The following is a 25,436-nucleotide window of genomic DNA, read 5'->3' as shown; positions in this document are numbered from 1 at the left end:
TGAGTCTGTCTGCGAGGCTCGGGCAGGCATCACGGTGCTGGAGCAGGGATGTGTTCTTTGTGCTGTGCTGCGAAGGGAGGGGAACGAGAGCACGTCTGGCGCAGCAGCTTCCCAGCTTTGTGGGAAGCCAGGCTGCTGCTCAGCACCCGATTTTGATCCAAGGAAACCCTCCTCGTTTCAGGATGCTCCTGCAACGTGCTGGGAACGCGGCAGGACATGCCCTGTGACGACGAGACGGGGCAGTGCTCCTGCCTGCCCAACGTGGTGGGCGCCGAATGCGACCAGTGCGCGGCCGGGCACTGGGACATGGCGAGCGGCCGGGGCTGCCGGCCCTGCGACTGCCACCCTGGCGGCTCCCTCAGCACCCACTGCAACCAGGTACCACTGCCACTGTGCCTTGAGCACCCTTGGGTGGTCACCAGTGGTCTCTGCACTGATTTTCCTTTGGCGAAAAAATCAGCGCTATTTATTATTGATCGCTCAGAGCATCAAAAGCGCCCGTGCTGTGGCTCCGTCTGCCCCGTCCCACCTTTGGGAGCCTCCACAGAGGGGCAGTGTGATTCCTAACACGTTCTGCTCTTGTTTTCCTCTTCCCATTTCCTAGAAGCCTATGATAGGGTGTTCAGGAAAGTGAATGGAGGTGGTAATTATGAAAGCAAGATTAAGCCATTTTAAAAGGCCTGATATTTATTTAGTAAGGAAATCCTAATAAGAGATCTTCACACAGTAAAGGCAAGTTAATTATCCTCATTTGTCAATGCAAAGCATGTGTGTCACTTCAGTCTTAATAGACAGCTGAGAAAATTAAAGCTAAATGTAAAAAAGCATTGACAAAACCTAAGAGCCAAAGATAGGCCCAAACAGTGCAGGGAGGAGACCTGAGCCCACGAACTGTTTGCTTGTGGGTGATTCCTTTGTTTTGGGAACAAAACCATTGCTCGGCTTTGCAGTGCCCATGAGCAGAGGCTTTCTGCAGATTTGGCCCCACGGCTCTGTTCTTTGCTGAGCCTGTGGCCACATCCGAGGGCAGGGGCTGAGGAGAGGAGTGACAGCAGGTGACAAAAACACTTCCTTCCATCTCGCCCCCTCTGTACCGGGGAGCAGTGCTCACTGCTTTGCCCCCGCAGAGGAGCTGCGTGGGGAACAAGCTGCTGCTTTTGCTTCAGGTGCTGCTTTTCTTCTGCTCTGCTTCATCCCTCTCCCTGGGCACCTCTCCCTGGCTGGAAACTCCAGGCTAGGCGGCCAGGGAGCCGAGCACTTTCTCTCCCAGGAAAGCGCTCGGGGCTGGGTCTCCCTGACGGCTTTCTCCTTCCCCAGTTCACAGGACAGTGCTCGTGCAGAGAAGGCTTCGCGGGGCGGACGTGCTCTGCCGCGCAGCAGGAGCAGGCCTGCCCTGACAGGCACTATGGAAACGCCAGGGTAGGGTGCACAGGTAGGGAGCATCGGTTTTGGTTTGGCCTGGTGCTTAGTGCTGTGAAATCACGGCTGTTCTGGAAGAGCAGCACCCAGCCCATGTCCTGACAGCAGCATTTCCCACGCTGTTTTACAAGAGCAGCCCCCCCAGCTCATCCCTGTTGCCCTCCACATGTCCCCTCCTGGCAGCCGGGGCAGGACCCTCAGTCAGAGGCTGGGCGAGCAGCGGGGTTAGGGGCTGCTCCATCCCCTCTGCCCCACCACCTCCATCCCAGGCACTGCGGGGTGGGATGGACTGCATCGCGTTGGTGTCCACTTAGCAGGACCTGACTTATTTCCATTTTCCCCTTTCTGTGGCCTTCACCCTCCTTTCCTCTCCGCTTTCCATCCCCCAGAGTGCAACTGCGACTTCCAGGGCACGGAGGACGTGGGGTGTGACAAATCCACGGGCCGCTGCCTCTGCCGCCCGGGCGTCACCGGCCCCCGCTGTGACCAGTGCCAGCGCGACCACTGCAGCACCTACCCCAGCTGCGAGCCCTGCCACCCCTGCTTCCACGCCTACGACGGTGACATCCAGCGCCTGCGCCTGCGCCTGCACCAGTCTGCCCTGAGCAATTCCAGCATGCTGCTGCCCGGGGGCACTGGGGGCTCCCGCCTGGGCCCCCGCCTCGCGCAGGCAGAGGGCACAGCGCAGCAGGCGCAGGGCATCCTCGGCCGCTCCCCCAGCACCGAGCAGGGCCTGGCCCAGGCGGGCAGCGCGCTCGCTGCCATCAGGTGAGGGATGAGGGATGTGCTGGGGGGGTCCTTCCTGCACTGGGAGGAGGTGCTGGCTCCTCTGTCCTTGCACCAAACTGCTGGGCAGCTTCGGCTGGCGGCAGCGTGCCCGGTGCCTGTGAGGCACCCGGCATGGGGAGCTGTAGCCCTGTGCCCCTCTCTGCTGGGGCTGGCAAGTGGCTGCTCACCGTGTGCTCGCAGCATCCCTGCACGAGAGGGCCCTGGTCTGTGCCTGAGGGTGGTTTTCTCTCTACTCAGATTCACATTTTCTGCTTTTTCTTTCCCAGAGAGCAGATGCAAGGCATCAACCCCAACTTTCAGTTGCTGGATGTGACTGCCTCTCTATCGAGCGAGCTCAAAGCCCTCAACAGCAGCCTGGTTATTATTAACAACCAGTACCAGAGCAAGAAGACCCAGTTTGAAACCAGCCGCAGCACAGATCTGTCAGGTACAGCGCTGCGGCTCTAAAATCTCTTAATTAGCAGCTGTTAATTTACCTCGCTGTGACTGCATGCCTGGTGGTTTCCCACCGGCCAGGTGGAGGAGATGAAGTTTTCAACCCTCTGTCAGCACAGGCACAGCAAACAGATCCTCCCTCCCTCCATCCCTCCCTCCCACACGGGAGATGCTTTCAGCCCAGCCTCTCGCCACTGACCGATGATTTCGGGTTATTTGCTGTGGTGGCTGGGGCTGGGAGCTGGGCATGCAGTGTCCCCATGTCCTGCTGGGGCCATGTCCCTCCCAGCCAGCTCAGCTCCATGTGCCGCAGCACTGCCACTGCCACGGCCCAGTGGGGGACAGCAGAGGGGTTGTCACGGAGCCAGGGGGTGGCTGCAGCAGTGAGGGCTGTGCACAGATGGAAGGGATGGAGAGGTGGGGAGGGGAGCCAGGCAGCGAGCTGTCAGGCGCTTAGAAGAGCTAATTAAGCCCTGTGATGCTGCTGGTGGTAGGTGGCCATTAAATCCCTGCAGCAGCTAATTCTCTCCGAGTGCCTTGTTGTCTGCTGCCTCCCCCGTGCTGAGCTGCAGAGCGCGGCCGCTGTCCGTGGGGGTTTGCAGCCTGAGCAGGCACAGAGGTCTGCGCCCTCACCACGGGATGGGGGCTGCCCGGGGGCAGTGGAAAGGGTTCACGGGGCCCCCTGTCCTGACCCTACCAAGTCCTTCTGCGCTGCGCAGAGCAAAGCCCAGCCTCAGCGTGGGCATGGCTTTGGCTTTAGTTTTGTTTCAGTCCTTCAGCCCCGAACCAGAGGTCAGTCCTTCAGGACAGCTCTGCAGCTCAGTGTGAAGGAATGGCTGAAAGGCATTTGGAAATAAAGGGAGCTTTTTGTTTGCGCCTTAGTGACTAATCACTCAGTGTCCCCCTCCTCTCCGCGCACACATCCACTCGCGGGGTGTAGTCAACGCCTTCCTTTAGGTAGCTCTGCTGCATTTATGAGTCACGGAGGCATCCGTGTCATGTAGTGCTCTCATTCCTGCAGGAGCCTTCCAGACGATCAGGTCTGCTTACCAGACATCTGCCAATGCCAGCGGCCTCGTCGCCGGCGCTGCCGCGCTGCTGGCCCGCTCCAGGGAGAACCGCAGGAACGCCGCGGCGCTGGAGGGGGCGGCCGGCGCGCACAGCACCAAGCTGCTGGCCCTCAGGGCCGAGGTGGCCTCGTCCCCCAACCTCACCCCTGCAGCAAACAAGGTGAAAGCACAACGTGGGTTTCTGGCTGGTCACTGAGTGAGCCTTGTCGTGCTCGGGAGGCTGAAGCCTCACGCTGTGGTCAACCCACTCAGCGTGGCAGAGTGACGTCTTTGCTCAGAGGGACGCAGCCCAGCGGCATTCTGGCAGACTGCTGCTTTGGGACGTCAGGGGAGAATTGTCTGAGCATCCCCTGCCAAAGGAGAACAGATACCCAGTGTTCCGCTGCCCCCCTCCCAGGCACGCGCCTTTTTCCTCCAAAGACTCTCACGTGTCAGTTCTCGTATCTCAAAGACCCACTTAATTTCTGGATAAGGTTTCTTTTCTTTCTCCTTCACTGCTTTGTTATTGCCATGGAGATCCATTTCAGTGCCTCCTAATGCACGGTTGCTGTGGAGACCACCAGCCTCCCCTCTCTGCTTTTCAGGGCACCAAAACATTCCCAAGCCATCAGCCAGTGCTGGTTCTTGCACTGGCTCTGGGCTTGCACATGCCCCTGCTGCAGTGCCCCCTCCAGTGGGTGAAACATTTAGAAGATGCCAGGCAATGAAAGCTGTTGGTGTCAGGTCTTCTCATCCCATTCTCTCCCTAAAAGCAAATTGCAGCAGTTGGATGGGGTTCCCATGCCACGAGGGGAAGAGTAGCTGTCCTGAGATGTTTGCTCTTACACTTTGTGAGCCACCCACACACCTAGCCCTGGTGCCCCTTGTGCATTTGGGCTGTGTGGTGTGCTCGGGGCTGGTGCTGGCAGCCAAGGTGCTTCAGCCAGGGCTGTCGGGTGGGCTGGCTCTGTCCGTGTCCCCGGGTGAGCTCCGGCTGCACAAGCCTGCCACGTTCCCCAGCTCAGTGAGAGTCTGTGGAAACACCATCCCCGTGGCATACTGGTTTGTCTCCGTGAGGTCTCACCCAGCTGGCTGGGTGCCCTCAACACCCTGCTGCTCTCGTCCCTCTCCAGATCTGTGGCGGCTTCCGCGTGGAGAAGTGCACTCCTGCCCAGTGCCAGGGGCTGCTCTGCCCGCGAGACAACGGCACAGCCTGCGGGGCCGGCCTCTCCTGCCGCGGCGCCTTCCCGCGGTCTGCCGGGGCCCTCGGCACGGCCACCAAGGCCTCCAGGGAGCTGGGCAGCCTGAGCGCGCGGCTGCGGGACACGGCGCAGCTGGTGAGTGTGTGTTCGTGCTGTTGCACATTTTTTCTACAGCCTTGGAGGGCTTGCAAAGATGAAATGAGTTTTTATAGTCATTCAAAATCCATTTCAAATGTGTTTTATGAAGCTAAGCAGTACTGCCCCTCTTTGAGGGTTTCCTTTGCAAATCCAGCCCTCGGTCTTTAACATTTGCAATCCTTTAAAGCAGTGGCACGCTAAAAATGGGAAACGGTGGAACTGCAAAGTGTCCTGTCCAATTCACTCAGGGCCTGGGTAGAGCTGCTGGGATTCCAGGTCAAGTAGAAGCGACTCCATCAGGATTTTGTTGCTTGCAGATTAAAACAACGGAGACATCTGCTAATCAGATTCAGAGCAATGTCCGGCGGCTGGTGGAGCAGATGAGCGTAACAAGAACCCAGATTGAGGGAGATGTGCGGCGCATCCAGCAGTTCATCCAGCAAGTGCGAAACTTCTTGTCAGGTAGCGCTGCCAAGCTCACCCTGTGCCTGTGCAGGTTGGCTTGCACATGGAAAATTTAATCCTTACAGTGATGTTATGGATGAGAACAGGGTACGAGGGAGTCGTCTGAACAGCTCACCCCGGTTAGGCTCTCAGCTGTCCAATTTATCCAGATTGCTTTGGTGCCTTGCTCTGTCACTGTGCCTCTTGCTGTCCCCAGGGCCTGGGGACAAACCCGTGCCCGTGGCTGGTGCTCTCCAAGGGTTTGTAGTCAGCACTGACCACGGTGCAGAGAAGTTTACCAGCAACCCTCACTGACCGCAGGGAGATAAATGGACAGATCTCTGGAGCAGACTGTTAATCACACGAGAATTCCTCATTGTCCTATAAACCAGTGGGATGACTTATTGTTCACAGACAGATTGTAATAACATAATAGGCCTCATGAGCATTAGCTGAATAAGAAATTCAGGTCATTTGGTGCTGCCTGGTGTTAATGATGAGTGAAGATATTTCTGAGCTAATCACTGGGCTAATGTCCCTTGGGCTTTGCCTGCTTCTGATTCCTCAAATTTATTAACTTTTATTTGTGCAATAAAACAGCCTTGTGTTGAAACACAACCTCATGTACTCAGCGAGGTCTACCTGACTCTGCTCTGGGCTTAGCCATATTTTAATTCTTGCCAAATTAAAGGCAGTGTTTCGGTACTTTCCTGGAAGTTTTGCTGGTATGAATGAGAAGTTCACATCGAATATAAAACAGTTCTTATTTCATTCTGTGCAGTAGGGAAGCTTCTCAATAGTGAGACAATTTTTTGTCTCGCTGTTTTTGTGTTTATTTGTCCTTTAAATACAACGGAGTCCTGGAAATCTGTAACAGTAATCAATGGGAGATTTAGTTCAGTCTGAAGTTTAAGACCCTGAGCAAATCTCCAGGGCCAGGTAACAACACATAAGAGCCTCAGGAAGTCTGAAGCATCAAAAGTGCCAGAGAATGCTGACCAGCATGTTGAGGGCAAGCCATGCTGAGGGGTAACACGGAGTCAGGCTGGGAAAAGATGTCAGAAATGTTATTCAGAATAACAGAAAGAATCACAGAGCATCAACAGGCTGCTTAAACCCCCTGAAGATATGGCACAAAACTGGAATAGGCAGCAGGAATGAATCCCGTCCTTACGCACCAAAACATAGAGGAAAGGAATGAAAAAGTGCAGAGCTGGGTAAAGGGTTGTTTCTGCTGCTCTGCTCACCAGCTTGCCCTGTGATGGAAGCTGAGTGGGGGGGACTGAATTTGGGGTGGACCCTGACAGCTGTCTGAAAGGAAGAGGCAGTGTGTGTGAGAGCATCCGCAGCTGGGCATCTGCCTCCACCCTGTCTTGTGTTTGCACTCCTACCCTCCCCTCTCCTGCTTCTGACATTGTCCGTCTGTTTGCCTGCTCTGCAGACAAAGACACGGACCCTGCTACAATCCAGGAAATCAGTGAGTTTGTTCTCTCACTGCGTCTCCCCACGGATGCTGCTGCAGTCCTGAGAAAAATGACCGAGATCCAAAATTTGGCTACTAAACTGCAGTGCCCAGAGAGCATCCTGGCCCAGACAGCCGAGGACATCGCGAAGGCCAAGCGGCTTCAGCAGGAGGCAGAACAAGCCAGGTTGGTTTGGTTGAAGGGCTTTTGGCAGCTTTGGCAGCTTTGAAGGGCTTTTTTTGGTCACTCAGCTGGAGTGAATGTGGTGATTCTCAGGATGAAATCTAACTTGGCTGGAGCTGGACTGACTTACTTTTAGCCCAGAATCTTCTATGTATGTAGAGTGGCTAACAGTGACTTTGCAATCTCTACATACACTTCTCTGCTACCCCAATACAAATAAGAGTCTGGCTGCCAACGACAGAACTTGTTATGGATACTAAAACAAGCAGGTCTTTACCAAAAGTAACAGAGGCTTTTCTCTATTCCTTGAGCCCTTAGGACAGGAGATGACAGGCTTGCTCTGCTATTACTTGATATTGGTGACCTACATCCTAGTTGCACAAGAGAGCATGAGGGGATTAAATGGGCTATTTGTTTTCTGGGTGAAAGTTGGAAGGATTATCCCATGGCCCCTTAAAAAGCAATTACAGAGTGCCCTTGCAAATTTGGAGCATCTGCTCTGTCACGTGTTGACTTGCAGCAATATCCCAGTGAGAAGGTTAGCGGGATAAGTATGTAAACTCCTTGATAGTGTCTGACACCTGCTTAGCCTGCTGGAAACGATGAGACAAGGCAGTCTGCCTTTCTGTGGGAAGCTCTGTCACCTGGTCGGAACAGCCCCAACTGCAAGCAGAAAAGTGTTCACTGAAACTGGTTCAGTAGCTGTTGCTTCCCTTTTAATACTTTGTCTTGCACCACTTGCAAAATAGGTGTTTCTAGATCATTTAAAAGAAGGCTTTTCTCTCTCCTCCGTTCATTTTCTCTGCTGGGGGATGTGAAATGGAAGTCACACTTCTCTTGAACAGAAAGCTGCTCTGTGGCAGATTTGTATGGTGTGTGTGGACTGCAGCCTTCTCTGTTACAGTCCTGTCTTGCTTCTCCAGCTTATTTTGCCTCTGTCTCCTTGACCTCCAGTCCATGCAATTATCCATGCCCACTCTCTGCTTTCTGTGTTTCCCCAGGAACCGGGCAAATGCCGTGGAGGGCGATGTGGAAGAGGTGGTTGGGTATCTGAGACGAGCAAACACGGTGCTGCTGGAGGCGCAGGGGGCTATCAGGGGCTCCAGTTCCTCGCTCCGGTTCATCCAAGAGCGCGTTGAGGAGGTGAGTGGGGGCTGGTGACTTCTGAGGAACAGCGCTGGGCCCTGCTCACTGCTGCTCCGAAAATCCCAAGCTTGGTAGAGGCCTGGACTGGCGAACTGGAGAAAGGGGGCTTTTTGTGCAAAACCCCGTCCTCCTGCCTGTCTCATTTGCCTGCTTCCCTGAGTTCCAGTCATGGTCCCTGATGGAAATCCCAGGGACAAGTCTGGGACGTGTCCACCAGGCCGCGTAGCTGCTCCCTGCGTGGTGCAAGACGCATTGCAGATGGATCTTGGCTGCGCTTTCCTTCTTGACGTGTGGCTCTCTGCTTTCAGATCGAGGCCGTTCTTGGCCCAGCCGAGAGGAACGCACAGGCCGTGGCGGAGGAGCTGGCGGCGCTGAGGGAAGGGCTGCGGCAGCTGCAGCAGGCGGCGGGGCAGAACCGCCTGCGGGCCAGCGACGCGCAGCAGGCAGCGGCGGCAGCGGGCGAGAAGGCTGGCAGGGCACAGCAGGTACCACAGCCACGGCCATGCTCCCATCAGCACACACATACACACAGAACCATCTAGGTTGGAGGAGACCCTTAGTCCAACCTCTGACCTACTAAACCATATCACTAAGCTCTACATCATGGCACAGCTGAGCCAGCTGTGTCCTGGTACAGGTCTGGATGGGGCGAGGAGGCCACCATCCAGGCACAACCCTGTTGCCTCGTTCACCTGGTGCAGGATCCAACTACTCAAGTTTTCCAGGACCTTTTTACATTTTCTGCCTTTTGCTGAAGACTTATTAGCTTGATGTGAGCCTGCTGTGTGTGCTTGCAGCCCAGAAGGTCAACTGAGTCCTGGGCTGCACCAACAGAGGGGTGGGCAGCAGGGGAGGGAGGAGATTGTGCCCCTCTGCGCCGCCCCTGGGAGGCTTCACCTGGAGTCCTGCACCCAGGGCTGGGCCCGAGCCATTCCCTGATTCTGCTCTCTGCCCCACCTGAGGTAGAGGAGCTCATACAGCTGCTGGTCAGCTTCGATGCGAGTGCACTGCAAACTGTCATGCATCTGCTTAGTAATGTAACCACAGCGCTCGAGCACAGTATCTGTTTAATATTTAAAATGGGTTCTGTCTTTTTAGAGTCAATTCGACATTGGAAAATCCCATTTATTTACTTATTATTATTATTGTTTATTATTTATTTTCTTTTCCACAGTCTTTGCAACAGGTGAAACAAATGTACGCTGAGCTGAAGAGTAGGATGGAGCAGAGCCCAGCGCTGGGAGGGCAAGGCAGCCGGGTACAGAGCATAGGCCAGGAGGCAAAAGATCTCTTTGAGGAAACTTCGGCAATGATGCTTAGGATGGCAGGTAAGCCTGTGAGCTCAGTATAATGGTCTCATGCACCAGGGGAGGGCTTTTGAGTGCCAGAGGAAAGTCACGTTGTTTTTTTTTTGGTGCAGGAGGGAGGGGGAGGCTCAGGCTGGGGAGGAAAACTGGACATGACGCCTTCCTCCAGTTGTGATTTCACATTATCCTTTCCTGCACTCTCTCCTCAGCTTTAGAGACAGAAATTCAGGAAAGCAACAGAGCCTTGCTGTCCAAGTCAGCCAGGCTGTCAGGCCTGCAGGAGCGGGTGGGCAGGATTCGGGATGCCATCAGCAAGCGAGTCGCCTACTACGACAGCTGCTCCTGAGCGAGGCGGTGCCTTCCTCCGCTGCACACACTGACTGGAGTATTTACTCCCATTTTCCGGCTGCAGTTCTCATGTTCCTAACGTCTGCGTATTTAGCAAATGGAATTTCTGTCCCTTTGGAGAGGAGCTGCAGTGAAACCATGGAGAGGTTCACGTTGGACTGACTGGCTGAAGCTGCTTGGGCTCAGAGGAAAGGGGCAGAGACATCGATCATTAACGACAAATAATGAACATGTCTCCAACGTTGTTATTTCCAGAAGGGTTTATAACCACCTCCTCCAACCCCTCCCCCCTCTCCCCCCCAATTCTTTTTCATGTTTTAGCCAATTCAAGCTCTTGTAGCTGGATTTCGCTGTTCCAATTAAAACCCTTGTTTGGGGCTTTTCACACTGCAGTTAATCTTCACAACTTGCCATGGCTTCAGTACTTCCCTCCTAGCTCTTTCTTCAAAGAACCAGGTCACAGAAATGGAGAATTTTATCTCCACTGTTTCTGTACAACATACCTATATTTCTACTATGAAGAGAAACGCGATCTCATATTCAGATGTGAAGTCAAATATCTCGTTTGACTTTCTGCCACAATCTGCTTATTTACCGTGTAACATTTTGCCAGAAAGTACCAGAGGGAGCAGGTCTGCAGCTGCATGGGGAACGCTTTAGAAGGGACTTAATAGACCGTTACCACATCAAATTTCTATGAATAACCAACAGGCACTTTACAAAACAAAAGTCAGCTTTATTAAGCAAGTATTTATTGTGCAATTATGGACTTGGAAGCAGGGAATTTAGACCTCGCTGTGATTATTATCAGACATATGGAAGTTGCTAGCAGGTTGTCTCCTTTTGTAGCTGAAGTGAGAACTGCACAGCCTGGGCAGCTGCTTGTCACCAAGCTGCAGAGAGCTGAAGCCTGGGAGGAACTGAAATCCGACAAAGGGGTAGGGTGCATGTTGTAAAAATAACTGAGCTGCCACTGAATAAAACTCTGCATGGCTTTGGTTTATAGGATTTATGCTGTGCTGTGCAGTGCACTTATGCATTGGACAACTAAACAGTATACAGAAAACAAAAGCTTTACAGAATCGAGCAATGTAGTATGGATAATATACACTGAATATGCTAGCAGCAGCCTCAGACTTTCCCTTGCTAAAGTGCCTTGTCCCAGCATTAACGATCCAGAAACACGCTGAGGTCGCTGCACTGATGGATTCCCAGGACTAATGTGCTGCTCGTCACCCGTTGGTCGCTGCTCTCCGAGATGCTGCTGCCCGTCCGCTGCTGGCGGGACGCAGCCTCTTTTCTTCTTGCTTGCACTGCTGATGTCTGGCTTTGAAGTGCAGAAAAGAGTAAAACAGCCCTTCTGTTTCTGCAAGAGAGAGAATTTCAATTGGGGATTGAACTTTGTTTCATTAGACTGCTGCCTTCACAATGTGCTCTGTTAATAAGCAGCAGCACAGGGGTTAGGAACAGCTTAGATCCTTTTGTATGCTGCATTTATAAAGGGCTATTCCATGACTGATCATCGGAATTGACCTGTTTGGAGTCTGTAGTGGATCTTACTTGCATTTGTCTCATCTATTGATCCTTTGTACATTACAGTTCTGTCCGTATAATCTCATCAGTAGAGAGGGTCATAAAAGATGATAGGACATAGCTCTCTTGATGTAGTTTTCATGGAGAATTATGCTAGCATACGCTCACCTTTTGAGGACCGTTTTTTTCTCCCAGAATCTAATAGCAATAGGCCTTACTGCTTGTATACAACGTGGGGCAAATATTTAATTCTGGACTAGCTAAGAAGTTATCTGAGCTACAGTCAGACCAGAGGAAACTTTCCGTTCTGTACGTTGTTATTTCTTGCTCACCTACAAAACAAACATCTCCATGCAATGCTCTCTGGTAACAGAGCAACCTGAACTGTCTTGCCTGGACTGAATCTGGGCAAGGGCTGGGCTATTCAGGCTGCAGGATATCTCCCGTCTGTGCTCAGCCACCAGCCAGCAGCTCGTTGTCAGCCCTTTGCTCTTGGCCACTGCTGAGACCCAGCTGAAGCCCCCGGTCCCAGCTGATGAAGCTGTTTGGTTCCAGTGTGATTCTCAAAGAGTAGCTATTAATAATTGAAGTGTTTGATATACCAGGTTCATGCTTTGCTTCCTTTCACACACTTCTTGTTCGAGCCTGTTGTGGTATAAAAGGCTGGCAATAATTGCCTTTAAAACCAATTGGTTTTAGAGTCACTGGACTGGCCTAAATGGAAGCTGAAAGATGATTTCTTTCTTGAAAGATGATTTAGTTGAGGTGTTTTTCTATTGCAGAAAAACTGCAAAGACAATTTATTTAATGCACGAGCACTTTGCTATTCTTGCCATTCCCTTTTTCACGCTGTAATGGGATTAATTGAAAGCAGCTTGGTCGTTGGGTTGTGGTGCACTTACCGCTGGCGATGGGGGAGCCTGGTGGCTGCCGTCCTCATCACATAATCAAACAAACTCCAGTCTGCCCAGTCCCACAGTGAGAGGAGTGCTTACTGTTTTTCATTGGAACAAGAACTTCTGATTTGAAATGACTGGATAAAAATGGAAGAATCGGAAGAGGAAAATTGAAAAGAATATATATATAAATAGCAATATCATTGATCATTCTGCAGGTGAACCAAAGTTGTATTTTTAATATAAAGAATATCATCTGCTGAAAGCAGAGTAGGGGTGCAAGTCAACACTGCAGCAAAGGCAGGGTGCGCTCACTCAGCAGCAGCTGAATAACTGGCATCAGCAGCTTTAACCATAGGCAATTTCAATTTCTGGAAAGCAAATGCACTGATGTAAATGGAGTGTGGCAACCAAACCCCTGCCCGCTCAGCTCACTGCAAGCTTTGCTGTGCAGCCTGGGCACCGTGCCTCACCTCATGCTCATACTAGCACAGAAGATGCTTGGCTGGGCACTGCCACCTATCCAGTCCAACGTTTGCTTCTGGCCTTTTTTCTCCCTCCTTTCTATTCCACCTGGAGCTGGCAACTTATGTGCCAGGCAACTACTTCCAGGGAAGGTTCGTCCCATACACTTTGTCAGAAGTTACGCCTAATGATTTGGATACCTACTGGGATTTTCCAGGTCTTTTAAGGAGCACCGTCTCAGAGCAGAAGGACGCCTTGGCTTTCTCGTGCCCCATGCAGGCTGGGCTGCAGCCACAAGTTCTGGCTGGTGGGCTCTGGTTGTCTGGTGAGACTGAGCTGCTGCCCGCAGGCAGCGATCCGTTCACCGGGGGGTTTTGCAGCTTTCCCTCTCTCGTTCCTGTGTCTTGCTCCAGCAGAGCAGGAGGGTTGGGACAGGCTCGTGCAGGGACCGGAGGGAGCGATGTGTCCTTGTCATTGTTCGGCGTTGGTGGCCGGGTGGTGCTGGGTGTGCTGGGTCTGGATGTTTCTGAAACTTGTATAACAGGGAGGGTGCTTCCAGCCGCGGCGTGGCCGTTCATGTGGAGCTTCTTCATGTGGTGCACCACGACTGCAGCGTTGAAGGCTTGCTGGGGAGGAAGATAAAAAGCCCATGGTGAGTGCCTAGCGGTGTGGTGCTGTGTGGGTGCAGCAGGATGAAGGGATGTCTCCCTGCTGCGGGATGAAGGGACGTCTCCCTGCAGCAGCAGCAGCACGGGGGGATGATGGTGCTGTACTGGTTAGCGCTGCCTGAGTGTTTGCACAACTTGTAGAAAGTGGGACGTGCTCATTCCTGGCACAAACACTGCGGTTTCCCCTGACTGCAAACTGCTGATGCTTTTGAAGATTACAACTATTTCTAGATAAGGAAATCAGGGGGAACAGCTGTAAATTACCCCACAGTGTGAAACGGAGGCTTGAGCTGAATTTTGAATGTAAGTATTTAGAATACTATCATAGAAGTGGTTCCTATGGCATTCCTCTCTCTACCTAAATTCTTACAAAAACTCTTGATATAGATGAAGAACCAATTTATGTCCAAAGCTGAAAGAAGGGAAAGCTGGATTAAGCTCACAAACCTGCTGATGGAGCATCTATTTCATTTCCCTAGGACAGAGACAAGAGTCCTTTTCCCCTAGCCTTTATTTTGTTGGCAAGGGCACTACAGGACAATGTATTTGGTAAATGTACCAGTGTGCAATGCAGCAATGAATATTGGTCCAAACACACTATAAGCAGTAGCTGCACATGATTTTCAGGCAGCCTTTGGAGGATCTCAGCTTTTGGGTGCTTACCCACACAGCCGAAGCCTTGCTCATTGCTAGATGGCAGCAACTGGCATTTGTTATTGAAATGGCTCTAGGCTCCCAACAGCAAACAACTTACCCTCCATTTGCTCTTTGCAAAGTTTTTCTGAATCTGAGCGCTGACAGATGGGTATATGTCACGGTGAAGGGCTGTATTTCCATTAATCCTGCAGATGGGGAGAGAAGAAAATGGGCTCGTAGGCAGATGGCATTTGTAAGGCATTCCACATTCTGGAGGCAACTAACTGCTTTGTACATTCAATCAGCAATAATTAAACCCAAAGGAAAAACAGCAACAAAATGTAACACAAACACACACTTCAAAGCTTGGAAAAGCTCAGAATGGGATTTCTTCCTTGCCTCTGTTTATGGAGACAAATATTACACAAATTGCATCTTTAATTATTCATCATTTTCTTTCTTCACACAGAAGAAAGAAAGACCCAGGGCCATGCGGAGGCAGCCGGTGACGTTAACAAGGGGCTGGGGGGACACCTCCGTTCTCAGCTACCACCCAGCACGGCGGCTGGCAAACCCCCAGGGGCAGCAGTCGCTGCCAGCACCTGCTCTGCTCACCATGGGTGCCGCAGGGCTTCTTCGCAGGTAAACCTCTTGTTCGGGTCCTTCTCCAGCAGGTGCCTGATGAAATCTTTGGCTGTTTGGGAGGAGAGGAGAAGCAGAGAGAGAAAAGGTTATTTCCTCCCTGCTCCAAGATGCGATCCTAATGGGACATGGCAAACGCTGGCAGACAAACACTGCAAAGGTCAGCCCCGAGAAGGAGGCGTTCGTACCGCCCTGTTACGCTGGTAAAGGGAGGTGTTTGTAGTGAGGTGCTCCTGATGAAAAATTGTGTACTGGAGATGTACCTAACCTCATGCTTAGATTAGGTGAATTTGGACTGAATTTTTGAACTGAGCAGCTTTAGAAGTTGCTTCTACGGAGCAGCTCCAGAGCAGGGGCCGGGAGCACGGCGGCTGTGCAGGGCAGGGGAAGCAACGCGCTGCTGGTGTCTGAGCCCTACCTGACTCGGAGATGTCATCCCAGAATGGAGACTCAAACTCGTAGTAGCCTTCCTTAATCTTTTCAAACAGTTTGGATTCGGTCTCTTCGTAGAAAGGAGGGTACCCACAGAGCCTGGAAGAGAGCAGCCGGACAGACGGCCTTCAGTGCCTGTCAGCACAATCGCCCTGAGCCCGGGTGGGCTGGGCACACGTGTGCAGCACGAGAAAGTGAGCGGCAGAGGAGGCTGCTCTAGGAATCTATCTGTTTCTTGCATCTGAGTGCATTGGGAAAGCTGCAGAAAAGAGTTAAAAACTTAACTGCAGCAGCAAAAGGACAAAGCCACAGCTGGAACATAACTGCATGGTGTGGGAGGAAACGAAACAAAATGTACAGAGGAAGATCGAATGATACTTGTAGGCAATTGAAAAAAAAACAAAAAACAAAGGATAGGATGAGGCACATAATAGAGAAAAATGTGATTCCTTTCATCTCCGCTCTGTTTCTTGATTCCCAACATCCCTTTTGTTTCTATGGTGTGGTGAATCTGTGCGAAGGAAGAATGATGTGCTGTTACCGCAGGGAAGGAGGAGATTCGGCATCGCCTCCACTCTCACTTCCACACTGCAGAGGTGTACGAAGCAGTACACAAGTTGAGAAACTCATGAAAAAAATGGGATGCTCTTTGCTTCTACTCACAGGATGTAGGTGATGACTCCAATGGACCAGCAGTCCACGGCTTTGCTGTATGGTTTCTGGGCGAGGACTTCAGGGGCTGCAGAAAAGCAGAAAGAAATGAAAATTACAAGCAATAGTAAATGACTCAATACTGGGAGAAAGAGGAGTTTCTTGTACACTTGGCTCTGAGGTATCAGTGCAGAAGCCATTAACAGCCCTCTGTACCAGTTAGTCTCTGCTTTCTGTACCTACTTTATAGCATTGAACAGAAAGAAACACTGAGGATTTCTGCCTGCACCCTGAGGGTTTGACCAGCAAGCTGCTGATCAAGCCGATGCAGTTTGACATTAAACAACATCCCATTGTGTTAAAATTATTTTTGTAAATTTTCAATAAATACATGAGTAACAGAGAAATCTATTGCTTTTAGAATTATCTTTTTCTTGTGCTTTTAAACACTCTGGGATTCTGCAGTCTCTAAACTCATCTGCAATCCATTTCTTTATGTGTCTCTGCAGTGCATCTGTGACTGATGTGTTGTTGTTAATATGTGATTATGTATTTTTTCCTTTCTGCTAGGCAGTGTGCTGTAAATGCACAGCCTTTTTCCCTGACAGTCCACCTGTACAACCCCGTTCCTGGTCCTTGGCTTACCAACGTATCCCGGAGTCCCGCAGGCAGTGGACATGATGCCATTCTGTTCCATTTTAGACAAGCCGAAGTCTGTGATCATGATTTTGGAGTTCTCTTCAGGAGTAAGGTAAAGAAGGTTTTCAGGCTGTGAATACAGAGAGTCAGGGGCTGAAATTTGTGGTAGAAAAATGAAACAGCAGAAAGTCATGGGACAGAGAAGGGAAAGCTAGGTGGCTGCAGAGGCAGTGCTGTGGCTGAGGGACAGGCTTCACCTTTAAGTCGCGGTGAACTATTCCGTTTTCGTGGAGGTACTTCACTGCTGTCAGCACCTGGTGGATCACCACGCTCGCATCTTTCTCGGTGTAAACCCCTCGCTCCAAAATCCGGTCAAACAACTCTCCACCAGACACCCTGTTACAGTGGTAGTTCAGAAAGAAAAAGCCAGAAAATTAAACAAAGGCAGTTGTGTTCTCACCTCTGAGGCGAGCTGGCTTCCTCCTAGCAGAGCAGCTCCTTGAGCAGCAGCACCCTGCAGGGCTCAGAGCCAGCAGACACCCCTGGGTCCACCTGCGGAGCACCAGCAACCAGCAAGCACTCCTGGTAAAACCCACAAATTCACACAGGGCTGTGCTGAGATGCGGTGCCTTGCCCTGCTCCTGCCTCCTGCTTCCTCTGAGGCCTACACAAAACAGCCCTGCTCGTACTTACAGCTGCATGACCAGGTAGAAGTGGGTTGTGCTCTCGTAAATATCTTCCAAAGTCACAATGTTCTCATGCTTTATTCTGCAAAGATAGTCACGGGTCAGAAACAAAGCTGACAAGGAAAAAGTTTGAAGACCCAACAGTTGTCTTGCTTTTATTGTGAATGCAAGTTCACTGAGTTGTTTTGTGGCCGATCCATGCAGCACAGGATCGTTGATGCCCCAGCAAGCTTCCTTCAGAGCACCTTCTGTCCCAGCGGCAAACCCTCAGTTTTTGAGCAGCTGCCTTCTCGGCATCAGGGGTATTACTTGGACTGTAAAAGCATTAACTCTGGCTCTCCCTTCCCTGCCTGTTCTTCTGCCCAATCTGTTGCATTTCCCAGGCTGGGACAGCGTGGCTGTGGTGGGGTTACAAACCCAGCAGGGGAACGAGAGAAGGAATGCTCCTACTCCACTAGTTGGCACCAGTATTTGTATATGCTTTAAAAAGACATACTTATTTCTTTGTATTAGTCTCGCTCTGGAGCCACATCCTGGGAAAGGATATTTGTTCCACTTCACTTTACACCATGTATACATACTCACTTTTTCAACACTGCTATTTCATTCTCCAAGCTGCTGTCCCTTGTGAGAGGAGACTTCTTGATGCATTTCAGAGCAAAGAGCTTGCCAGTGCTTCTTTGTTTCACTAGGAAAACTTCTGAAAAGGCACCTCTGCAAAGAGGAGAAGTTGTATTTCAATAGATGCTGCTCCTGTGAACTGGGAGGATAGTTACAGAGAGAAAGAGAAAAAAGCAGGAAAACCAAACTCTAAGTGGATGCTGATGGTAAAGCTGGGACTACATTTCCAGCAGCCCCAAAATTAGGATATGCAATAAAAGATTTTGCAATATGTATATATATAATAAAAAATTTCTCTGTAGAGAAAAGGTTAAATTTGCATAGTTTCTCATGAAGCTATGTTGAGGGAGTGGATGAATTTGCTCCCTGTGATGGAATTAAGTCACTTTTTTTCAGGACTGTCTGCGTGTGCCAGGCTTTGATGAACTTCAGCTGTCCAGGCTTGGAGCAGGCTGCTGGCGAGGCAGGCGGCCAGCAGCAGGCTTCTCCAATCCATTGGGACCACGGGGGATTTTCCCAGGCTAGGTGCGAGTCCTGCAGAGACAACCACCCCTCTAATGGGGCTGCCTGCAGCTTGAGTGCTCGCTGCAGCTAATGGCCCTGGGGAATGATCGGAGACCTCTGTTCCAGCCAGGTCAAATTCCTGCTTAATACAGGCTGTGTCTCCAAAAAGGGCCTTTGTTTTAACCGAAGCAGTGCTTCACTTTCCCTGCTCAGCATTGCCCTGAGGACTGAGGCAGACAAATTGCAGTGAGGAGAGCCCAGTTGTGTTGCAGTTGGGGTGTATCAGTCAAAGTTTTGTGTATATAGAGGGGAAAATGACTGGATAACCACAGCCTGTTTCTTAGTATTTCCATTCAGCATTTAATGGGTTTTTCTCTCTGTTTATACCTGTGTAACCTTAGTCACAACGTGACAAGTGAGTGCCTAGTACTTTCCTGAGGGAGTTCAGCTCAGTGCACTGACAAGTGGGTATTTATAACATGTCTTAAGCTTGCAATCCTGTTAAAGGTTTTTCTCAGGCAGCAGAACACGTGTCTCAGGACAGTGACAGTGCATACTTTGCCAGGTCACTCCCCAACAATCCTCATCAAATGAACAACAGATTAATTGATGGCAGTTAAATGGGACAAGCCACTGAGTCTGCAAGCCCTGCAGGGTGCTAGCAGGTAGAGTGAGGAAGGTGAGCGGGTGGAATCGTGCTGTCAGCTGGGATGCTATTGCAGCAAACCCAGTAAACAAGGGCAGGAAACCCATACCTCCTGTAATCCACTAACAAAGGACCCACGGCAACCTGCAGATGGGTTTGGTGAGCACGGAGCTGTGCCCATCTGGCGCTTTGCTTTGCTCGTGTGTCTGTGTTAGCTACTGGCAGCCAGCAACGATGCAGAGGGAGAACAGGAGCCCGGGGCAGCTCCTCGCTGGGCCCTACTTCCCTCCTGCTTTGGTGCTGTGAAAACACCTGAAACACCATGGGGGCTTGAGGAATTAGGATTGTGCCAAGACAGCTTCCCAGCAAGGTTAAGGAATTCCTCTAAAAGCAACAACAAAATAAAAAATGTTTACTTTCAGGAAAGCACCCCAACAGATGAATTTGAATCTTGGTTTCACTCAGTGAATTATTTGTAATGGCCTTCTGTCCTCTGGCTCAAAAATCAGCTGGCATGGGGACTTTTTCCTTGTTTCACACATTTCCTCTGTTTATCCATTTGAGCTCTGAAGGCTGGTTCATGGAAATACTTTCATGTTCCTGAAAACAAGGAATGGGCAGGGGTGTCCTCTCTAAGGTCCCTAATCCAACAGTTATGGATGTTCTGGGAAGATGATGGGAAATTTCCAGGTACTTTTAAGTCCCCGAGCTTCATTTATTTTTGTCAGCTAGCTGAAGTGGTGCATGTGGAAAAAATCCCAATTTCTTATACTAAATTTTCCTACTAATGTAATAGTAGGAAATGAACAACCTACAAATCAGATGCTGGGGCATCTGTTCTATATATCTGTCCCAAACAGTTTATAATAATTATGCCCCTTATTAAAAAATGATGAATCAACAAGTTGGCTAGGAGAGGCAAAACCTTTTTTCTAGCCTCATTCTTTTAGAGGAAACTGCTGGGTAATTTAAGCAATTTCGGAGGCTGACCAGGAACACGATAATTTAAAACATAGCTGAGCTCTGGAGTAGCTGTTTTTTGGAAGCTTTGCTGTGGGTTCTAAAGTCAGGGAAAATCTGGACGTGGCAGAATCTCCTGTTGGAGGTAATTCAATTCCTCCTCCGCCACCTTGGAAACGCTTTCTCGTCTCATTCACACAAATAGGCAAATTAAGCTGTTAACTCACAGAGAAATATCGTACAACTTGAACATCCTTGTTCTTGTTTCATCCCTCAAGTGATTCAGGGTTTATGAGCTAAATACACGACGTTATTATAGCTCTCAGAGCCATCCCTTGACCTTACTCGACCTTGCAGCAGCGAAGACCAGTGCGTTCAGAAGGGAAAGAGCAAAAACTTAAGGCCAGAATCACACAGAATCACAAACACGCTGCATTGCAGGCTTGGAGGGCAAGGAGGGAAGCACAGAGCTCATGGGGTGCCGTGTGAGGGGGATGCAGGGCGGCTCTGGTGCCACTCGGTGAGCATCAGCACCAGCAGGAAACCTGTGCTGGGCTGCAGCACCCCAGGCTCGGCAGGAGAGCACTGCTGGCTCGCCAGGAGATGAGTGCTTGTGCCACTGGCCTACACCATGGGGGGAGTCACTGCCCTAGGGGGGACTTGTTGGGGAGGAGATCTCTGGTGTGGCTCTGCCTGGGGAGCAGCTGCGGTACTTACGATCCCAGGGCCTCCATGAAAATGAAGGTTTTTCGGATATTGCTCGTCTGTTTCTTCCAGGAGCTGCTGTCATCCTCTTCCTTGCGGCCCATCTCCTCCAGAGTGGAAGCAGGGAATGCTGTGAGGAAGAGGAGGAGAGAGCTGAGGGAGGTGGAGGGGGCTCGCAGGGAGAACAGGACAAGCCAGGCTGCCACGCATGGTGCTTGCTTGCATTCAGACTTTACAACAGCTTTAAAGGATGTGAAGTTTTGTACTTTTTGTACTACTTTTGCTACTTAGACATTAGAGCTGAGTGTGTCCCTGCCATTACGTCCAGCTCCAGCTGCCCGTGCAGAGCAACACCAGATCAGCTGGGTAGGAACCTGTGGCCATATGGCAATCCTGTCCTGTCAGTACACTCCTTTAGTGCATGGTGGCAATTACAAATGTTTACATTGTGCTTCATATCGAGTGCTAAAAAGCCCTGCTGAATGGTTGCTAATTTTAGCTAAAGCATCCATGACTTACTGGATTAAAAAGTTAGGTACAACTAGCAATGCAGACGGATTATAGTTGAGCTGCTTTATTGCTTGAATAATAAATAAAGAGCTCGTGACTGCAGGGAAGGGAATTGATATAAAACACTTTGTTGATCTGCCTTGGACAGTTTGCAATGCTGTCGTCCTTAATTGCTGTTAATGACTGCTCGCTTCATTCTCAGTCATGACCTTCCCGTTGCCTTTTCCTCACAGGGCTCCCACACCCCAGTGCCCGCTGCTGGTGTGGCAGGGGGTGCCTGTGTCCCTGCACGGGGCCGGGAGCCTGGTGCTGCCTCTCTGAGCCCCCCCTGCTCAGGGAAGGACGAAGGCAAAAGGGAAACACAGCTGGGATTTTACCAGGCTGACTAATCCTTGGCTCACAGTGGCACAACGGTCAGAGCAGAGAAAGAGGAAAACGCAGCCTTGTGCGGTAAAACCCCTGCTCTGCTGGGTGGCGGCCGGGCACATCATCAGCGTTGGAGTATGAGGGTGCACGTAATGCTGCCTGTGGGTCAGCACCCGGCTGCGATGTGTCTGGCAGCATCTCCGGGCAGCTTGCCCTTGGCCGGGTCCCAGCCCACCTCCCACCTCCCCTCCCACCTGTAAGCGCTTTAGAGCCGGGGCTGAGCAGCACTGTGGTAATGCACAAGGTAAGACTCAGCGGTGCGGGAGCTCGCCGGCGTGGTGGGAGAATTAGTTACAGCTTACACAAGGTCTGGGAGGTGTGAAATGTTATACAAACATCTAAACGCTCCTAATAAGATCAGGTCTAACGTTACAGATCCGGGAGTACATTGCAAGGTGAAAAAGAAGCCCTGAGATTAGGAAAACAAGTCAACAAACATGGCTTGTTGCACTATTGGGATACAGAAGAAATGGACTGAAAATATCCCTGGACAAAAGGGGACTGACTGGGTGCCAACAGCAGCAGCTCTGGCACGTGGAGCATCTCCCTTCCCAGCAACAAGAACAGCTGCCCTGCAGGGCGCAGCTGAACCAAAGTCAAACCAAACCTCTCGTGTACAACTGGTTGGAAAAGGGGGAAGTACGAAAGCAGAGAAATAGCTGAAAGATCTTGTTTTGTGACAGACAGCTCAGGCACTGATTTCCTCCTGAACCTAGTTTATCTCCTTAATTAGCATGTTCAGGATTTTGAGATCCTTGACACAATTTTTAAAGGTTAATTTAACAGTATGGAAAACAAAACTGGCTCCATTGCAGACAGCTGAGGGCTTCAGTCTATAAAATCACTAAAGGCCACCGTGCACTTGACCTTTATTTACTTTATGTATTCTAATGCAATGTGTAACTGTTAAAAATACAAATCCTTACATAAAGCAGCCATAACTTGTTCCTTAGAATCAGTGAAGATCAAAAATTCTTCACAAAAATGATGATGACTTGGTAGAAACCTCTTTCTGCCAATATTTTGAGCCCCATGATGAAGTTTTAATTTGTAGTCATCCATCCATCCCACCCCTTCAAGCCTCTCCAGAACAGGAACTTCCCCAAAAGAGAATTTTCAGCAGTGACACTGGGGACGAGCCGTGTTTCCCTCTGGTCCCACCAGCCCCGTGGGGGCTGCGCTGTCCCAGCGAGGAGGGACCAGGCCGTGCAGGGGAGCTGCAGCCAGGTGGGCTCAGGGCTGCCACTGCATCGCAGCCAGTCCAGAGACCCCACGAGAGGGGCCTGAGTGCTGCCCAGGGCCTGGGGAGCTGGGGGGAACCTGGAGGGAGCTGTGGGACGTGGCTGAAAGGGTGGGGAAATCATGGAAACTGATGGGTGTCTGTTACCTCACCCCGCGCGAGCACAAGTGTAAGATTCGCTCAATGTTGGCTATTTTAAGCTTGATCCTCTTAGTATTTTCACTTTTCACTCCTTATGAATTCAAGCAATTTCTATTTTAGATAGATTTTGCTTCTAGAAGGAAGATAGTAACGTGTTTTCTTTGGTCTCCTGTGAATCATCTGTTCGTCTTATAGTTTCTCCTTCTGTCACTCCATGTCTACAGCATTTTGGTTTTGCTGATATCTGGAGGAAAGGCTGGATGAATAGCTCTGACTCCATACACGTGTATTTGATTTCCTGCTTTCTCAGTTTTTCTGTATCATCATGAACAAGTCATTTCCTGCCTCAGCTCGCCTTTCTGAGAGAAAGGGGAGTAAGTGGTGCTATTTTGGGAGCAAAATAATGCAATGTTTGAATTGCCCAAAATGTAAAGCCGCATATGTACTCAAGTGATAAACACTTGCCCACCTTCCTCCTTCCTCATGCTGGATCAGATTCTTCTCAATACTTTTTCCTGTCCTGATGCACAGAGAGCTATTTGCATGGGGGCTTTGTGCAGAACACAGAGGCCTCGCAGTCTGGCCATGATACTGGATTACAGGACCTGTGATTTTCCTGGTGCAGGCTTTGTGAACTTGTCTTTCACTTCATCTCTTGATCTGGTTAAGCCACCTGTTGCACTTTGCAGCAGTTTGAGAAAACGCATTGTTTGATACATTTGTTGTCTTTTTTTTAAAAACATAAATTTATTTATTCATTCTCTTGTCCAACAATGTCCAGACCTTTCTCAGTGCCAGTACACAGTGTACAGGTAAACAGGGTTTAATGGATTTATTCGCATAGCTGAAGCGGCTTTGTTTTCCACAGGAATGGAAAACATCGTAACAAAAGTTGGGCAAACAGTCTTTGTGGTTGGGCTGGCAGGTTTTCCTGCTGTGTGATGTGTCCGTCTGCACGTTCCTGGCATGCTCCTGGCACGTGTCGATTGTCAGCTCCATCCTGACACCCCCTTTGCCTGTGCAGCATCCCTTGCCTCGGTGGGCAGCTTTTCCAGCCACAGCAGTGGGATGCGTGGAGGGAGAATGGGATGGAGCACACCCGACACGCACCTGCAGAATGCACCATTTTAAACCCCCAATCCAGAGAAAGGTCTGGATTTGCCCATTTGCCCATCCACTTTTGATGGTGCAATAGCAATGATATGTTGGGATCGCATAATAAAATGGAAATATCTATTAATGGATGTAAAGACCTTTGAAGATGAAAAAAAAAAAAAAGTACTTAACACCGCTTTAATTTGTTTAGTTTCCTTTTCCTCATCATAACAAATTAAGCAGTATGCAGGACTTCAGCCTAATAAGTATATGCTGAAAGTAGTAAGTAGTTTCAAAATGAATGTCTAACCTTTGGGCTCTTCACAGGCAAAGTCAATAAATGTGACTGCCGCTGTACTCTGTCTGATCCAGCAAATGACACATCATTGCTTAGAATATAATGAGTGTTATTATGACCTTGCTTAAATATTTCCTGTAGAAATTTGTTCAGCTTTCATATCTCACAGTAACAAATCCATCTGCAGACAGACACTCTGCTTCTGAATGGATATACTGCACTAGCAAAATTATTGTAAGGCATGATTAATAGTCTTGTGACAAAGTTACATGTGTAGGGGGAAGAAACATGCTTCTTTCATGATTCTGCCTTTAGAATTAGAAAAAAAAAAAAAGTTTAAAGAAAAATAAGGGGGAGAATACAAAGTCAAAGGATTTGCTTTAAAAAAATACACCAAAACAAGCAATCTGCATGTGAATGAATTAACTGACAGGCCAGCCTCTGTGTTCAGGGACAAAAGAACAAGAAATTGAAAACATCAGCTCGCCATTAAAAACAAATCTACATTAAGCCACCCCGTTGTTTCAAAAGCAGTGTATTAACTTAGTAGCCCTTGATGACCACTTGCAAAATCACATTTTTCAATATAAATATGTCAGATTCTTAAAATACTTTTGAAGTAAAATGTCAGAAGGCAGCTTTCTATGAAACTGCTAAATATAACACGCGAGTGCAGTAGGATACTAGGACTAACAGCCTGTGCACAGAGGTCCTCCAGGATTTTCCTGTTAAGAGATACAAATCATTAAAAAAAAAACGAACCAGTTAGCCAGAATCCCACCTGCTTTGCTGCCCAGAAAGGCAAACGGTTATTAAGGAAATAATATTTCGCTTACCCAAGTCAGCAGAAACAAAGCAACTCCTGCTCCCCCGTGCTCCTGCTCAGCTCCCGTGGGTCTGGGGGACTGGAGCCTGCCTGGGCGCTGGCAGGCAGCCGGCTGGCAGGGAGGGAGGAAGGAGATGTCTCCGCCGTGCCGGTAGCTAGGCAGCACTTACAGGGGAGTAAATTGACACGAGAATAAGCTGCTTGTGGGTGTGCATGTGCGTGCACGTCTCTGTCAATAACAGCGGCGGTACCTGGCAGCGCTGCTGCGGGAAGAGGAGCGCTCCCCAGCAGGG

The 25,436-nt window shown here is 50.1% G+C and overlaps 2 protein-coding genes across 7 annotated transcripts in view; one reads left to right on the top strand and one right to left on the bottom strand.

The window, feature by feature from the left end:
- The window catches only part of LAMB3 (laminin subunit beta 3), a 26,977-nt gene extending 14,922 nt beyond the window's left edge, over positions 1-12,055 (top strand). For all 5 annotated transcript variants that reach the window (XM_084497816.1, XM_084497813.1, XM_084497814.1 and 2 more), the window contains 12 exons: positions 182-378; positions 1,318-1,432; positions 1,809-2,187; positions 2,475-2,635; positions 3,665-3,873; positions 4,826-5,029; positions 5,350-5,494; positions 6,918-7,125; positions 8,124-8,265; positions 8,577-8,753; positions 9,443-9,596; positions 9,785-12,055. In XM_084497816.1, the coding sequence (XP_084353942.1) occupies positions 182-378; positions 1,318-1,432; positions 1,809-2,187; positions 2,475-2,635; positions 3,665-3,873; positions 4,826-5,029; positions 5,350-5,494; positions 6,918-7,125; positions 8,124-8,265; positions 8,577-8,753; positions 9,443-9,596; positions 9,785-9,921 (2,228 nt within the window). In that variant the 3' untranslated portion in view covers positions 9,922-12,055. The remainder of the gene's footprint in view (positions 1-181; positions 379-1,317; positions 1,433-1,808; positions 2,188-2,474; positions 2,636-3,664; positions 3,874-4,825; positions 5,030-5,349; positions 5,495-6,917; positions 7,126-8,123; positions 8,266-8,576; positions 8,754-9,442; positions 9,597-9,784) is intronic.
- On the bottom strand, positions 10,639-25,436 carry CAMK1G (calcium/calmodulin dependent protein kinase IG). Of its 2 annotated transcripts, none has more exons than XM_084497822.1 (13): positions 25,154-25,436; positions 20,620-20,737; positions 17,757-17,885; positions 17,179-17,253; positions 16,743-16,881; positions 16,492-16,615; positions 15,859-15,934; positions 15,182-15,294; positions 14,737-14,815; positions 14,240-14,327; positions 13,022-13,443; positions 12,359-12,489; positions 10,639-11,289 (listed from the first exon to the last, which is right to left on the bottom strand). In XM_084497822.1, the coding sequence occupies exons 2-12, from the start codon at positions 20,709-20,711 to the stop codon at positions 12,396-12,398; spliced, it is 1,431 nt and encodes a 476-aa protein (XP_084353948.1). In that variant the 5' UTR covers positions 20,712-20,737; positions 25,154-25,436; the 3' UTR covers positions 10,639-11,289; positions 12,359-12,395. The 2 variants fall into 2 exon arrangements, with proteins under 2 accessions (XP_084353948.1, XP_084353947.1); XM_084497821.1 differs by lacking the exon at positions 25,154-25,436 and adding an exon at positions 23,394-23,509.

Source organism: Aythya ferina (assembly GCF_964211825.1).
Source record: "Aythya ferina genome assembly, chromosome: 25".
Classification (NCBI taxonomy): domain Eukaryota; kingdom Metazoa; phylum Chordata; class Aves; order Anseriformes; family Anatidae; genus Aythya; species Aythya ferina.
Note: the sequence above shows the minus strand (reverse complement) of the source record. Positions and strands in the feature narration are given on the sequence as shown.

Excerpts from the sequence above, each read along its gene's own strand:
- CAMK1G (XM_084497821.1), bottom strand. Across the intron at positions 16,882-17,178 it reads TTCTACCTGGTCATGCAGCT|GGTGTCTGGTGGAGAGTTGT; the intron begins GTAAGTACGAGC and ends CCACTGTAACAG. Across the intron at positions 15,935-16,491 it reads CGGGACTCCGGGATACGTTG|CCCCTGAAGTCCTCGCCCAG; the intron begins GTAAGCCAAGGA and ends GCTTTTCTGCAG.